The sequence below is a fragment of the Numida meleagris genome, chromosome 4, assembly GCF_002078875.1.
Source record: "Numida meleagris isolate 19003 breed g44 Domestic line chromosome 4, NumMel1.0, whole genome shotgun sequence".
Classification (NCBI taxonomy): Eukaryota; Metazoa; Chordata; class Aves; order Galliformes; family Numididae; genus Numida; species Numida meleagris.
Genome location: NC_034412.1, coordinates 12,969,939 through 12,987,660, shown reverse-complemented (window position 1 = coordinate 12,987,660; position 17,722 = coordinate 12,969,939). Strand labels below are relative to the sequence as shown.

The following is a 17,722-nucleotide window of genomic DNA, read 5'->3' as shown; positions in this document are numbered from 1 at the left end:
GTTTGTTTACTTTTAATTCACAATTCTTGAAGTTACAAACTGACACTAAAAGTTCTGCTTACCTGAAGAATTGAATAAAGCTTCCATCTATAATACACATGGGCTGGAGTCTGGTTTTCAAACAGAAACCTAGACCAGAGAAGAGAGAGACACAAAACATACTGGAAGTTAATTAACTTGATAAAATTCGAAGGAAGCCATCACAAATATACCCAAGCCCTGTTCACAATCCCACCTCAGTGTACAGTCACTGTTGGAGCTACTGCAGCCTTGGCACAAGCTGAGGAACTCACAGGTACACAGTCAGGCTGCTCAGTCTGCATATTAAATGACTTTTTCACCCATAAGCCATCAGAACACTCTGACAAGATCAGAGAAAAACCCACAGTATTTTTAAACGGCCAGATGTTTTACTTCAGCCTGTGTACTTTGCTCCATTTGTACATTAAATCATAAAGAACACTTCAACCTTACCACAAATAAAACCAGAAAATTCGTATTTCCACGAATTACATTTTTCTTATTGCACTTCAAAAGAATTGTAGAAATAGATCTTAAACTCCATTAATGACAACAATGGGAAGTTCTCACAACTTCACTATGCCAGCTCAAGTTCAATCCTATCTGTACTGACATCAAATGAAAATAATCTCCTTGCTACAGGAAATTAGACTCTAGAAATTAGGCTCTGGGAAGATTAGTTTCCATTGAGTTATTCTGTTTGCTTTTGAAGAGATTCTATTTTATTTAGTTTGCTTTTTTAAATGTATGCTACTACTTCCACAGATTACGCTGAATTTCTCAGATAAATAGGAATTAAATATTTTTAATATACGTGCAAATACTTCGTATTGTATATACAGAATATTTTTATACATTAGTATCAAAATAAAAGTGTATCATCATACAATGACAGCATAAGCATTAGCTTGAGAAGTACATTTCTTCAAAATTTAAAACTGCACACAAAAATAGACACAGTAAAACCAATTCCTATTAGCAGTTCAGAAATGCAAAACACTAGCTACAGCAAAAATAATTAACACAATCTCAAATTAAAGCAACGCAATAAGCACCTGAACATTGGGTTGTTGATTTCTCGATTCATGATCATGGCTTCAAACATAGGCCCTTCCCGTACCACAAACTCTATCATTCGATGTATCAGTGCGAGCAAATTCCTACAACAACAACACAGTTAAAGAAAAATTGATTCAGACCTAACACTATATAAAGCTACACTCCACCTAAGATACTATAACTGTGCAGGAGTTTATTTTGCTGTATTGTTATGGACTGTACAGAAGATAAGATAACATGGAACGAATTATAGCCTTGCATCACAGACACGAGCACTCTAAAATAAAAACATGCCTAAGAGCGCTCGAGTAAGAACTTTGAAGGAAACCTCATTCCTGAATTTCCACAGCTTAGCCTACAACCATCTCCTGCTTAGGAGAAGCTCAATAGTCCTTATGCACAAAACGGGCAACTGAGCACCAAAGAGCAATTAACTCTAAAAATTTTAGCCCTCACCTAATGTATCTAGTACTAAGACCCAAGTGTTAACTGACGTTCTACAAACGTACAAATGGCTGAATACTGTGTTCAAAACTAAATACAAGTGGTTTTGAATATTCAGCAGAAACTGCACTCAGCTTTCAAACTATTCAAGAACAAATGGAAAAGCAAATAGCTGCCTTGATGCCAAACAGAGCAGTGTTCCCATTAAATTTGGGTAACCACTTTTTGGTCAAGACTCAAGGATGAGACGCTGAACAAAACTGTTCATCATTCCATGTCATACCACTCAGTGCTTCCTTCCTAACACACTCGAGAGAACCAAATCACAATTAAAAAAACATAAAAATCTGCATTCATTTTATTCAGCACAACTTCCTGAGACAAGCAAGAAGCATATTTGAATTAACTGCATGTTTCTGAAGCCACATTTGAAAATGTGAATTCATTTATAAGTGTGCTAACAGCTTATATATATTTGTATATACAGTGTTACATAAGCTTTATAAATAAAGATTTCCGTTTCCAACCTTTTGGTTTTGTGGATTTGTTTTCCACAGAAACTAGTTCCTAATTTTTCAAATACAGATTACCTACATGTATCAAAAACTGCACAGCACGTGTCTTTTGAATGTGATGCAAACAAAAAAAATACAGATTTTTACATTTTTAAATTATTTTTCTCAAATGTAACAAACAGATATAGGTCTTTTAAACTAAAGGTTCCTTCTAGTAAATTTTCATCATCAGAATTCAAACAGCTGCATTGAAAAGCTGAATAATTTTCTATCAGTTCTTGGTAATTAGGTGATTATTTTCCACCATGAGTAATCCAAATTCTGTCACAGACATAATGCATTAGATAAAAATAAAAATCATATTAAAATACGGTAATAAAAAACCTGTCCATCCATCTGCAAACTTGGCAAATGTTCCATGCCAGCCAGCATTAATCTCCCTTCTTCTCATATTACACACACAAAAAAATAAACTGCTACGTACAGCTCAACTCTCCTATTCTTTTGCTTTTTATGATATTCTAAACACTGTAGGGAGGACAGTATCAGCAGTTCTTCGGCCATTTTATTTAAAGCAGTGTTCTGAAAGTCTAGATAGCAAAACCGTTCTTGTTATATGAACTGTATTTGAAAACACAAATTGGAAAAAAATTACAACGGGCTTTCACATCTCTGAGCTATTACAACATTTGTTTATTTTAAGACAAGTTCAATATGATCAATTCTGGCTCCCTGCAGAACTGTGCTACTGAATTTCATTTAATTGTTCGTTCATCAAGCACAATAAAACAATTACAAGCAGCTTACGGTTGGGCAAGTACATCTGCTCCAGCAAGTCCTCCAGTGTATGAAAAGACTCAATGCATCCCACAGCTGAAAGCAAGTGTAACGTGCATTCTGGCATATAAGGCATTTCTCAGAAAAAAAAAAATCATGACTGTGTATATGCAATGTTTGCCTTTCAGTAACTGCCAAGACATAAGAGATGTCAAAAACTGGCACTGAAAATCTGCCAAGGAGAATAATTGAATGTAGTATCCCACTTAAGTTTGTCAGAATTTGTACACAGTGCAATACACTGTGTAGGAGTCTTTGTAACATTTATCATTATCATCTTTAGAAGTCATATAGAAGCCAAAGAAAATCAATGTAGTATATTTTCAAATACAATTCAATTAACATGAGCTTTTCTTACCAACGAGCTTTCAGAAAGCTACAGTAAATAAAATGGAAGCATACTTCTCTCAGAAAGCTAATTACTATAAAGAACTGAACAGTTTTACAAGTACTCATTCTTTAGTATGCTTTTCAAATTAAGATTCCTCCCGGTTCCTCTAATTATTCATGTCTCTACCCAACAAAAAATGTACTGTCCTAAAATTTCATAGAAAATTTTCTAGTCAAAATGCACTTGAGCATTTAATGACATGTTAATAAACTACTGTAACTAGCTTTACAGATCTTTCTTCCCCCCCACACACGCAAAAAAAAAAGGGACTTGGTGACAATTAAAACAGTGTTGTACAAAAAGATGATCGTTTTAAGTGCATTTATGATGTCATTTAGCTTAAGTTGGCCAACAAAAAAAAGTTTTTCAGTTATAATAAAACCACATTTATTGGAGCCGATCGTACCAATGTCTGGTCAAAAATTGTATACTTTCCCAATCCATCCCATGATGTTTTCCTGGTCCCCCGCTGCCGCAGACAGTTCAGCTGGTGTTGCTCACCAAGGCCAATGTCAAAGAGAATTTGGTAATCTTTCGTGCTTATTTACTTTTAAAACAGTGTTGTGTTCCTATGTTTGGGGAAAGGTTTTAGCTTAACTGAGCAAGAGTATACCTAGACTGGAGTGAAGGTAGAGGCACTGACAGAAGAAAATGCAAAAATACACTTGCACAGTGGAACTAACCATAATTACTGACTGCTGTACATTTTAAAAATAGTACAAATCAAAACCTATTACTAACTGAATTAGTTACAAATTCTACGAATGAAAAAAGGCAAAAAATGACAGCACCACATTGGAGACAGCTGCATCCTAGCCATCAAGTATATAGAGGTTTATTTCCAGACTCACAAAGCATCACTAAAATAACCTATTTCTCCCTAGTGTTCACTCACAAAATTATCCTCTAACTATTTCTAACTGAAATTGCTCAAATGCAGTGCAAAAGATAATTCAATCTAGCTTCACTAAAAAAAAAGTTACTGAGATAAGGACAATAAGACCGTAAAACACATTCATCTCTCTCAAGTGTTATGGAAGAACCATTGCTCAGTCAAGCCATTACCTTTTCCTCAACATCACAATTTTTCTTTAAAATTCCGAAGGGGAAATTTTCTATATTTAGATCAGTAATAATAAAGAAAAACATGTACCTTTCTGTTGGGATAACCACTTTGACTATGGCTTGCGACAGAGTCTGTATATGAAGTCACATCAGATAATAAACATAGAATATGTGAGTATTGTTAACAAGTAACAAGCAAAAATATACATATGCAATGAAAATACTACACATCTATCACAAGTTTTGCAGGCAATCACTGCTGTGAAGTTATAGATAAGCAATTACACAAAATGCAAATGGTTGTGACAGTGAACCATAAAGGTTCACTAATTGCAAAGTATCAGAACATTCCTGTCAGAATGTACATTGATGCACTGAATAGCTACTATGCTGAATATAATAATTAACAGAAGAGTTCTTAAGTTTATGAAACGATTCTAAACTATTTGACTTGGATCAGGTTGGTATTACTTTATTTCCAAGTCTTAGAAAAAACAACCCTAACATTTAAGTGTCATTCAAGGAATCAACAAATTCTTACAAATGTAAATCAAGTTGGTTTGTGATTACAAGATACTTACCCCTCATTTTTATCAGCTAATATTCCAGAAAAAAAGTTTGAAAGCTGACTCCATAAGTAGCATAAAATACTTACTCAATGTCCAGATAAATTACCTTCTACACACAATATATCAATTCCTCTAGCGTAAAAATAACGCTACTCAAATTAAAACGTAGTATTTTGTCTAAAGAAAATAATTTAGATACTGCAATTTGGCAGCCGACAAAAGGGGGGGGGGACGTAGGAGAAAAATATCCAGGGAGCCTGGAGGGGGAAAATGATCGCTAGATTTAAAGCAGCGCTAAAATTAAGTCAAGACCCAATACATTATACCCTATCGCAGACATGAGACATTGCTTCAGGAATTAGTTAGGTTCCCTTGGGCTACAGCAGGGAGCCAATACGTTTGTACACTGAGGGCTGCCAAAATCAGCCTGAACAATACAAATCTATGAAGCCACTGAAATACCCTCATAGATGTAGTGTTTAACAATGAGATATGGCCCAGGGTACTATAAGTTACCTTCTCAAAATCTTCCTTGTTTTTTGGTGGGGGTAACATTGGAGCGTTGGGATTCTTCAACCTCTCCCTAGGCTGGGCATTAAAAGGCAGACCTGATGGAGGAGGCGGGAGGGTATGCTCCATCATTGAAGGTGGAATGTATATTGGGTGTGGTGGTATAGGCACAGCTTTGCCCCAGCCTAGCTTCATTTCAAAGGACATAATCATCTTGCCTGAAAAAGATAAAAACACAGTTGTTATGAACTGATTCTGCACTGGACCAGATCCTCCTGTGTAAGCGCACTAGTTCAGTTTCCCTGCCATGGTTTGTTTTCTGCTTAAGCTGCTGATCAATGTATCATATTTACCAGGCTGTATAATATGCAAATGGAAGTCCATTACGCAAAACACTTTATTAATCCTCCCTTATGTACACGTTCAGGAGACTACAGTCTCCTGAATTCAATTACTTGAATTGCTGTGCAAAAAAATTGAAAAATCTTGATATTCAGCACATCAGAATGAATAGAGCAAGTTTTGAGTTATATCATTGTTGCACTGTAATTTTTCAAAACGTTTTTCTTTTTCCTCTCCTAGTAACAAATTTAAAATGACGTTATACAAAACCAAATTTAAGAAGGAATCACAACTCCTACATACTGTAACCTACTTAGCAATGGTCGTGGAAGAGAACCATTTTGAGTAAGCAACAGAAGGACATCCTTTCGTTTTCCATTATTTTTGTCAAGGATGTAGATTTTTGATTTTTGGCTCTTCCTGACCGATGAAGACACAGCTTTCTTAAACATTTAAGATACTTTTCCCTTTTTTCTCCCCCACCAAAGATAGACAAAGTAGTCTATACACAAAAAAACATGTTTAGTGTACTAGTTACCTCTTTAGTAATTAGAAATTCGGTTATTATTCAAAAGTAAAGGACCTAATTATCATCACTTACTATGAATTATTTCCTGCACGCTAGTCACATTTATTTACAAAATGTACCTCAGTGCTCCTAAAAAGATAATTATGACTCCCAACTGAAAAATGATTACCATTTAAATTCTTTAAAGCTCTTTCAGCATCTCTCCTGTTCATAAATGCAACAAAGCCACAATTTCTTTCTCTTGCTCTTTCTTCGTCAGTTCTTGGCCACATAATTTTAACGCTTGCTAGTGGTCCAAAGCGTCCAAATTCTTGACATAACATCTCTTCATTCATCTAAATGAAATAAAAGTAAAAATTAGCCTCTTGCTGCTGTATTTCTAAGATATCTGTTCATATTACTGTGCAAATGTGGAGATTTCATGGAGAACAACACTTAATTGATTCCTCACCAATTAAATCTGCTGTGGAACATTAATAAAGAGACTGCATTCTAAAATAAGCACAATCAAATTTCTGAGATATAATTCTTCTCAGAAGGAAATATCCACAGAAAAATTATTTATGTTCAGCATTTTTGCATCTAGTAACTGATATTTTTAACCTTTTCATCATCACATAAAGCACATATATTCAAATGAATACTGCCTCTACAGTTACTAACTGTACCTTACGTGTTTTAAAATATGCTACTGAAGAAAGCTACTGTCAGAATTTCAGCTGGCCCCTAACATGCTAATGCTGCACTTCACAGGTTGGCTCCAAACTTACTTGAGGATTAATGTTTCCCAGGTACAAATTTGTTGTGCTTGGATCCCCAACATCATGTGACCCTGGTGCATAATCATCCAGTACTACAGTAATAGAGAAGAAAATAATAAAAGTCACAACCCTTACTATGCACTTAAGTGACATTATGTTGAATGAGAAAAGAATCTATATTACCACCAGATGATCTGTTTCTTCTTGAAGGAGCATCCACTGAATAAATAAAAAAATACATGTTTTAGTCAAGAAATTTTGTAGACCAAACAAACATAAAGGCAACATCTACTCACTGGAACGACGTTGACCATCTGAATCCGACTGGGGTGGTTCAAAACGACTCAATCTACCTTTTGTTTTATGTCTTTCATCACGCTCTTCTTGTATCCTACAGAACACGTCGAACGTAAGTAACAACTTTAACATTTCAATGTTTTTACTTAAAAAGACCATTTTTAGAAATAGAAGAATGTTTAATTTTTATTGAACAATGGACTTGTTAAAAATTTGGAACTGCCAGTATGCTTTCATTTTTGTTGAATCAGGTGGAATCTAACCACCAGAATAATTCCAGCTGCATGCTTTCTCATTCATACTGCCAGGTTATTTTTACCTCAAAATAAACTGACAAAGCTTGAGAAGCAGTTTGCAAGACTAGAAATAAAAGCTGTGCTCTGACAGTGACCTGAATTCCACATCTGACAGAGATCCATTAACTTTTCAAGACACACACATCTTCTGAGCATCTTTCTTCTCCTACTTTTTCCAGTCATTATTCACATAAGCTGTTACCTCGTAGGGTGACGGACTCTCTCATTTGAACATTCCCAGTACAGACAGGACCCTCTCTCTGTTTATACTTCTGATGAAAGCCCTTACACAATTAACTATTTGGTATCTCCCTCCCTTCCGGTTTTACTTTTGGTTCATTGATTATTCTTAATTATTCTGTATTACCTCACATTCCTTTCCATAAATTAGTTTCTCCTATCTCAGTCGGGTTTCTTCCTCTTCCCTCTCACCCCTTCTCCCAAGAGGAGGGAGAGGTGTCATGTGATTAACTCTTCAAACCATGACATTCACATTAACTGAACCAAAAATCATCTTAAAGAAGCTCTAGAAACATAACAGTAACTGACTTAATCTGATTTCTGAAATATTTTGTACGCTTTTGTTGGGTTTTTTGGTGTTTTTTTTTTAAAACTTTAACAGCTCTGGATATTCTTCTGATTAGGAAGGCAGTACAAAACCTCAAAGGTCAGACAAACACCTCTGGCATGGAAAGAAATCCACTCATTTTGACCAGCATACTGGGCTTCAGTGCTTGTTCATCAATCATTTTCAAAGTCTGTGATTCCAAAACAGAAATGCTTTTCAGCAGTAGTGGTGCTGCTGTATTGATACTCTTCTTAGTGCCAATCAGCACAGAAAAAGGAAGAAGCATCAGGGACACCAGAAAACTAATTAGATGCGATTATCCACTCAAATCACATGGACCTGTACCAAGCATCTACCAGCATAGCTTCATGCTCCATTTAAAAGTATGATTGCCAATGCTAACGGGAGGGGCTGGGAGTGGAGACTTTGGGGAAGAGCTGCACAAGAAAGATCCAAAATACTGTCTTTAGAAACAAAGTAGACATACCCTGTGTCTTACTTACAGTAACAACCAAGAAAGCAACAAGGAAACCCTGTGTCTTATTTACAGTAACAACCAAGTAAAACAAGGAAACTTACTGCTTTAATTCTTCTTTAAAAAGTTCCAAATTGCTCTTTTTCTTTTCCTTCTCTCCTTTCTTCAAAGGCTAAAATTAAAGATATATCAGCCAACATTTGAGCAGGTAAAATGACAAAAATATGGAAATGGTATTTATGTAACAAAATTTTTTGATAATTTCCATGCATTTTTACCCTCAACTTTCAAACCAAGAAAACTACAGGAGAAAATAAAAGAAAACAGACTTGAAAACATTAAGAATGAGTGCCACCAAACACAGCTATCAAATGTAAAATTAAGGATAGCTTGAACTAAACTTTGTTACTTCTGATTACTACAGTACAGCATACGTGATCAAACACTTTCTCTACAACACACAAATTTAAAATACCTGTGGTGTGTTTTGTCAGTTTGGTCCACTTTACAATTCATGACAAAACTGATAATTCCCTTAGCAAACCTTGATGCTCCAATTAAATTGATACATGTGTATCTTTTTTTTTTTTTTAAGAATACACACAGATATATATACACAAATATACAGTAGTAATTTACGTGTGTATGTGTATATATGTATATTCAAATATTTTATCCACAGGCAAACATTCTACATAAAAAGAATTCCCTTCCCTTAACTCTTCAGACTTGTATTTATGTCTGAAAGGAAGTACTCTAAATGGTTAAAGGTCCTCAGAAAAGCACTTGAATGACAAAGAATATGGATTTTTTTTAGCTGTACTATATGCACCTTAACTAACTCACGTGAATTCTTCTACAACATCGCTTTTATATAACCGAATTTAAATGAAAACGTTTCCAATAGGCAGACATACAAAATATTCGTGTTACACACTACAGCTTTGGAAAAACTGGACTTCCTACTCACCCCAGGCAAAGTTGTTTGTTTTTGTTTGTTTTTGGGGAGTGTCTGCCAAATAAATAAAATCATTTTTACCTCATTATCTTCAATCACCATTGGACAGGGCAAGTGAGTAAACGGATTGCATTATCTGATAAGTATTTATGACAAATTTGAAAAGCAGTAATATTCTTACAGTACAAATACTTGCATATGACAGAACAAAGCTCAGAGTGAGTAAAAAAAACACAATTCATTTCTGGTACTGTAGAGCTTTACATATGACGAAAATCAGAACTGCCATCCAGCATCACCCCGCTATTCGAGGTTTGAGGCTTAGGTAAAGCTGGAGGAAAGTCAGGATGGAATTATTCACAATTATCACATTTTATCTCATTTCTCATCCTAGGAGGCAATATCACATTTGTTTAACCTAAGTTTAAGAATTGTAGTAAGCACTTTTAAAGACTTCCAAGACTTTAATTACACATACACAGTAGTCATACATAACTGTCACCTGACTTGAGAACTAAGTCTGTTCATAAAAATTCCAGTAATTTTTATTACAAAAATCTTGAGTTTAAGAACTAGGGAGAGTATCCAACCATGCAATGGTCAATCTAAATTAAATAAAAACCATGGTGTTCAGTTTCAGAAACTCTCAAGTTCTAAAACTTACTCATTCGGTAGAACTTGAAGAGCTAAAGGAAACTGCTCTAATATTGCCACTCTAAATAATCGTGTGTTTTTGTTTTTTTTTTTAAATAGTCAAGAAGAATTTGCATCAATGCAAAGGTGTTGTTTTGTTTGGTTGGTGTGGGTTTCTTTTTTTTTTTTTTATAAAAAGCTATAAAAGACTAACAACAGATGGTAACAAGAATCGCTTCTAAAACTTCACAAATTCTCCTGACTGGAGATTGTTTTAAAGTAACAATCACCAAATCTGCATTTGTAACTTGCAGGAATACAGTAAAAACATACAACACCCAAGGCAAAGTGTAGCATCAAGTATATGGTACTGGCTACAGGCCTACCAGATATCCGCATTTTATATTTCTTGGTATTTTCTACAGAATTACACAAATGAAACATGTTTCCACCTTCTTTTACTGTGTGATAAATGCAAATACTACTAATCTGCAAAATTACACAGACTTTTTCTAAGCACTTCAAAATAATTTCTAGAACAAAGAGTTAGTATTCAAACAAGAAACTTACAGGCTTTTTGGTTTCTATCATTAAGAGGGATGGAGGCTTCTCATTAGATGGTTGACTCGGCTGATTTTTTTGATCTGAAAATCGTGATGAAGGTTTATAGATTTTACCCCGTTTTTCATCTGTTTCATGTTCCTCTGAAATCAAAAGCAAATGGAAAACAAACTATATTAACTAATGCTGCACAATACAGTTCATCTGGAAGAACATCTTCATCTTTACTCAAAGATTAAACAATCTACCACTATCACCCAAAAAAAGAGTAGTTATACCTTTAGATGCATTAACGATTCCTCCTCTTACAAATGTTTTCACTTTATTGCCATCGCTTCCCTCAAAGGCAGCAAGGAATTCTTCATAAATTTCTGCAGCAGCTTTTTCATCCTCCTACAAAGCAAATGTTAATCATTACTATCATCACAGAACAACCCCCACTAGACAGCTATTCTTAAATTAGCTACATTACATCCCTTTTTTTTCCTAGAGTTCATGCTATAAACTGTATCAAATGAGCTTCAATTTTAGACCAAAAGAATCAAATTTCTGAGATATGTGGGAAGAACACAGCAAGTTGTACTTAGAGCAAATAAGTTTGGTATGCTCAAATATGAGTTCATTTCAGTTTAACATTTGAAAGATGTTAAACTGAAAAGATTATATGAAAAGCCAACATAATGAGACTGAAGCTTTGTTAACCTAAGAATATGTACTACTCTCTAATCCTTATCCATTATCATCAACTCATCTAACTGAAGGAGATGAACATCAGGATCACCTTTATACATTTCCCAGAAAAGTTAATTCAATTATTTAATAAAGTTGAGTGAGACAAACTAAGTTAAGCACTTATCACATGCTTCTCTATACTGCCATTTTCAGGAACCTAGCAAGAAAAATCCCACTGAAGTACATTACAAGTTGAGTTTGTAACGTTCAGAGATCAAAAGTTCTAAACTTCCACTTCAGCAACTATATACTATGTATTTCCCAACATTCAGATAATCCTGAGCATTCCAAAATTTAGTTTACCAGTGATCAAAATGATCAAAGTTAGATTCGAACTTATCAGACAAAAATACATTTTGGAGAATAACAAGGATGTGTACTGAAACAATTTCAGAGACAACAGGTACTCTTTCCAACTACTGAAGTCTATGGCCAGAGAGCAAACAGAACAGAAAATAACCCAAGGTGATATCCATTTTCAATTTAAGGAGCACAATAACCAATGGATCGCTGTAATTCAGCATTTCAGGATGCCAAAGAACTTGATTTGGCACATATGTAAGCAGAGAAGCAAGCCTCTAAATACCATGGACAGCAAGAACAAATTAAACATGTAAAATATAATTCAATTTCATTCTTAGAAAGCTTCAATTTTGTAAATCAAAATAAAGTTCTTGATGAAGCTATTTATAATCTAACAAACTAATTCCAGGCCTGCATGCATAATAAAATTTTGTTGTATATCATTACCTTCTTTTTTAATTCTTCTTGTTCCTTCTTGCTCAGAGTCCGTTTGGCAGCACTCATTTTGCCAATGCTGAATGCTTTAAGTTTACTTTCCATTAAAGGCTGCAAAAGGAGTATGAAAAATAAAAGAATGTTTGCAAAACTATTAAAATAATGCTACTCTTCAATTTGGCCAAGACCAGAAAGTTTCTAAGTGAATTACAGGTGGCAACTGGTTTATATGTTTGGAAGACAAAACTAAAGGCTTCCTGTACTTCTCTCTGAACTTGCCATTATCTAATGCAATAAAACAAGTTAAATCTGCGTTTCAGAAAACTGAATGGTCATTGTTTTAATTAGGAAACTCTTAATACATCATTCAAAGACATCTCAAACAATTTGATGGGTACTTGCTGTAAGAGCCAGGAGACCTTATCGTGATAGAAGGCAGTTTCTAAAACCTTTGGAAAAATATGCTTTTACACCACAGTTCCTTTTGGATCACTGCAGCTTCCAGGAAATAAAATTAAAAGCTCTAGCGTTTTTTTTCCTGGTTACTTTGGCTCTAATGTTTGTGCAAGGTTAAGCAGGAGTAACTGAAGACGTGAATGGATGTTAAATTTGTGTAGTAATTTAAGGTTAAAAACAGTATTTCTGATTGGATAGGAAAACATTCTTGACATTTTCTGCCACTAGTTAAATAAAGCAAAAGACCTCATATTTAACTCCTATTCTACAGAATCTTATCTGCATTCCTCCTTGAAATCAATGAAACAAGGACTCCATGTAAGGGTCACTTCTGAAGAGTATGGAATTAAGCATTCTTAAAAGTTCATCTGGGGAATTAACAGATGGTAAAGCACTGTGAGAGCAAAGACAACAGGATGAAGACCACGTTCCGAAGACATGGAGAAGGGGAATGAAAGGAGAGGAAAAGGAAGTTCTCTGGAAATTCTTAGTTTAACACAGCAGCTCATGAAGAACCAGCATAAGAACAAGAAAAATACGCCTACAGAGTAGAAGGCAATTTATTAGCCTTTATCTTGAAAATATTTTTTCATGCTCTGATACAGCTGACAGTGATGCTTACACTTCTCTAGTAATTGTTTAAAAATTCACTTCAGTATAATGAAGCATCAAGACAAATAAGGTGTACAACTTCTCTGTTGTATAATTACAAAAAAATCAGATGCCAACAACAAATAATTATTGGCATCTCATCATTTTCCGTGTAAAAATAATTTCCTGTGTAAAAATGTTCATTTCTAGTATCAGCGTGCTATTCAAAATCTCTTCACCTAATACAAGGAGAAAAAACAAAAAACTGAACAACTGTTAGAGACACCTTTAGTTTATAATCCTTCTCGAGTAACTCAAAAACTTCTTAGATTTTTACCAAGCCATTTGACCAAAATGGCTTTTATTTCTTCAAAAAACATTTCCTAGTTCCTAATTAAATGGAAAACAACCAGTTACAAATTAATGCAGTGTTGTCTGTGGAGTCATCTGGTCTACGACACTATGTTTGTCAACATGAGCTGCTGCAACTGGTTTATCAGCAGGTTTTCATCCATCTACATGTTTTCTAAGTTAAAAAATCACGTTTTCCTGTTGCCTGAATGACAGCTTATATTTCAGTATGACAAGCAATACAGAACCTTGGCACGCTGTTATGGCACAGCAATGCTGACAAAACACTGCACTCCTACTCAAGGCTTATCCTGCCATCCACAAGTCATCTCTCACAGCAGAGATACAGGATACAGACAAACCAGCCACAGAGCCTGTGTTCTAGTCACATAATGGAAGCAGCTGTAGGACAACAAGAGATCTGGCACTAAGATCTCCTCTCTTCAGGAATGGTCTCGGGGAAAAAAAACAGTGCACCAAGCAGCAGGAGCAATATAAAATGAGCAGGACTGAACTAATTCATTCACATTCCAGGAGGCAGTTATAACATTAACCATATGCAGCTTCACAAAATAACTAACAACAGCCCTGTATAAAACTTAAAGACCTTCTTCCTTTACCAAATGGAAAACAATACAATGAAAGGAGTAAAGCAAATGAATGGAAGCAAAGCGAAAACTTCTAGTTCGGTAATCAAATCACTGCATGAAAGCAGATTCCCATTAAACGTAACACTGCATTAACTACAAGATGCCATGAAGTACTGAAATCCCAGTTTCACAGACGGTAAAAACATTTTCAAAAAAAAGTTTTCAAAATGATTTGACATTACATCAAGCAAAGCAAGCCAAGAAAAATAACCTATTTCTTCATTATAAGTTTCTGCTGTTGTGATTTGAATAATGCTTTTGTACAAGCAAGTTAACAGCTTAGACTTGACTTCTTCATATGCCAAATATAAATATATATTTATGTATGTATATATATATATATGTATGGAAGGATATCTAAATCAGAGAACGAATGGTCTGGCATTTATGCTGTTTGGCTCTTGCTGCCTATTTCATTTTGGGTCAGAAACAGGCAGGCCTGTTCTGCAATGTACCAACAACATGGCCAGGAGAAAGTATCTTCAGCACAGAAACAAAATAACGTTGAAACAAAGATCAGACAATTACATATCTTTTAAGCATATTCTATTAGAAAGAAAAATAGGATTGAAATAGGGCCACTTCTTGCTTCATTTTTCTGAGAAACCAACTGTATACAATAAAAAAGTCAACTTGAACGAACGCTGACTTATAATTAACCAACTAGTATTTTGAACTATGCTTGAGTATAAGAGAAACGTATTTAAACAGGAAGAAACAGTGGAAACGGTATGCATCTGTTACGAATGCAACATCCTTCAGCAGCTTCCTACACTCCTGACTGTTAAAAACTTTCAAGGAATATTTTTTAATACAAACATCAATATTTCATTTACAAACACCTATAGATCGTGCAACAGTGTTTGACTGCAACAAGCAGTTTTCTTTGGAGAACAGTCCTCTTTTGAGTTTGTTTGTTCTGTTTATTTACGAAAACATTTTGGCCTTACATGCGTATCAGCAGATCCAGTGTTATGCACCGCATCTGGAGCTCTGACCTGGAGAGAGAATGAAGAGGAGGTGAGACAAAGAAAAAGAAAAGAAACAGGCAAACAAACTGCTTTTCTTCTGATTCATTCTTTGCACGTGATTCTCTTTCCAACCTCAAGGTCCAAATACGCAAGAACGACAGGCGCTAAGTATTTCAATGACCTATCTGAATATTGTCACAGCATTAATGATTCCCACAGAAGTCAAACAAGGGACTACCAATAAAAATATCTAAATTTCCACAGCTCAATTTTATAAACTGTCATTAATACCATTTCAAGATAAAAAAAAAAATGAAGTATGTTGCAAGGAAGCTGCCAAAGTTGTGATTAAAGACTGCTAAAGATTACATTGTGCTTGAACGTATATACCTTACTACAAAAACATTTCCAAACCTCCTCTTGGTATGGTGCACATAGACGCAAGCCATCTCAAGAACGTTAAGGCCAATTTGTGAATATTCATCGATTAACTTTATTACTCTAATCTAAATGGTGACTCAAGTTGAAAAAGAACATAGTAGTCATGTATGCCCAGCTGTCAATTTCAACGCAGTGTTAGAATTATGAACGAGAATTCACTGATCTACAGCTTTCCAGCTTTTTAAACACTTCCCTATCTCTTCAGACAATTATGCAGTATTCCCCACTCACTAAAATCTTCTGAAACGTCTGTGATCTAAAAACAAGTGATAAACGAATTGCCAAGTCCCAGAGAGACAGCACTCAAGCTGGATGATCCTTCACAAGTTTTAAACCACACATCTCATGCATACTAAACGTTCTGTACTGCTAATATACACTTCACAAGACGTCTACTTTCTTTTTGTTGCTGTTCTGTATTTAAACTCACTCCTCTTTATTTTTAAATCAATTCTAGGCTAGTGTATATAAAATCTGTGTGGAGGTGGTGTTTGGCCTTTTTAAAGCAGATCTGAAACTCCAGCAAACACAACTGAGCAAGTTCTGAAGTTATGTAAGGACCAAATTCCAGAACACCTCACTAACGTAACTTCTACTGTTAATACAGAACTGCTTCATACACAGCTCGTATGTAAACTGAAATTTAAAACCAAAATAAAAGATTTTCCTTAGCCAAGGCCTATTCGTAAGTTACAAAACATCAGCATTTATTACCAGATATTTACAGTTTCTACCAGAACTAGTACACTGTGCTCATCTTCAGCCTTCTTGACCAGAAGTCAAGGCATGACACAGTGCGGCAGAGGTTGGTTGGGGTTTTACAGCATCAGAAGAATGAAAGTTGTATTTCTCAATTCTCTTTATTTCACTGAGAGAAGTTTTGGAAAGCAACACTGCCCAACAAGGCCAGGTGCTGGTGTACTTCCATGGAGGACAACAAGCAAGGCAGCACACACTGTGATACACAGCACCAAAGCCCAGCACAATGATGTTTAAGACAACAGATGACATCCCGAGGAGGGACGCACAGAATTCTCCTGGCACTACCTCAGTTCCTCCCGCAGCCCAGCAGGACAGCTCTGGAAGGCCTTTGATGCAGGCCAAGTGACCAGCAGGCCCAGGGGCACCCACCCCGAGGCACGGTGGCTCCCAGCCCGCAACAGGGCCCAGAACCGCAGCACCGCCTCTGTGCTGGCCGAGCAGCTGAGCTTCTGCCAAGGAGCGCCCCAACAACTCCCAGAAGCAGCTTTAGCTTGCTCCTGGAAACAAGCAGAGCCACACTGTTCTCCTGATGGTGTTCTTATTTTTAAGATCTATAAATTTAGCTCATGCCTTTGGTAACGCTTTTGACCATCCAAGCAACTGTACTCACACAGAAGCACAGAACTGAAGTAATTCCTGACAGAATTGTGTGTCACTATCTGCCAGTCTCTAAATAACAGCAATTAAAGAAGTCTAATTTAATTCTTGCAGCACTGCACTCTGCATCCAGCTGCACTCCCTCAATGCGAGGGGCAATGCTTTCCTTCAGGAGTGACATCAGCTGAGTTGATTCAACAGAATAGCCAAGCCCTGCTAACGTTCTCAGAAACGAGCAGTTCACATATTCCCTACTCATGTTTACACCTACAAGATTCCTTTTTTTCCCTTTTCTAATCAGGTGAAGCAGCACAACTCAACTGCGGGACGAACCATCCCGCAGCCCTCCCCGGCAGCTGCTGATCTGAGAGATGAGGACAGCTCCTCCACGCTCAACACGCTGACAGACAGGCTGCGCTGGGTCTCCCTTTCTGTAGCGCTGCCAGCATAAGCAGCTTACACAAGTCCTTACTCCCAGTTCACTGCCACCAACACCCCCCATGAAACTGTTTTTCTTTAAAAGCATCACAACAACAAAAACACAAGCAGATTCTTCTCCAGTTGGATCAGTCTCCATTTCTTTCACTGCACGAGTCCCTCAA

General features: G+C 36.0%; 1 protein-coding gene across 3 annotated transcripts in view; it reads right to left on the bottom strand.

Moving 5' to 3' along the window:
- Positions 1-17,722, bottom strand: part of U2SURP (U2 snRNP associated SURP domain containing) — a 42,755-nt gene that overhangs the window by 20,740 nt on the left and 4,293 nt on the right. Inside the window, exons 2-14 of one of the 3 annotated variants that reach the window (XM_021395848.1) lie at positions 15,300-15,347; positions 12,314-12,412; positions 11,110-11,224; positions 10,841-10,974; positions 8,784-8,851; positions 7,340-7,434; positions 7,230-7,262; positions 7,053-7,135; positions 6,452-6,617; positions 5,418-5,629; positions 4,421-4,464; positions 1,077-1,181; positions 63-129 (exon numbers count right to left, since the gene is read on the bottom strand). In XM_021395848.1, coding sequence (XP_021251523.1) covers positions 63-129; positions 1,077-1,181; positions 4,421-4,464; positions 5,418-5,629; positions 6,452-6,617; positions 7,053-7,135; positions 7,230-7,262; positions 7,340-7,434; positions 8,784-8,851; positions 10,841-10,974; positions 11,110-11,224; positions 12,314-12,412; positions 15,300-15,347 — 1,269 coding nt within the window. Of the gene's footprint in view, positions 1-62; positions 130-1,076; positions 1,182-4,420; positions 4,465-5,417; positions 5,630-6,451; positions 6,618-7,052; positions 7,136-7,226; positions 7,263-7,339; positions 7,435-8,783; positions 8,852-10,840; positions 10,975-11,109; positions 11,225-12,313; positions 12,413-15,299; positions 15,348-17,722 lie in introns of those variants that run through there. The other 2 variants (XM_021395847.1, XM_021395849.1) reach the window with 2 other exon arrangements.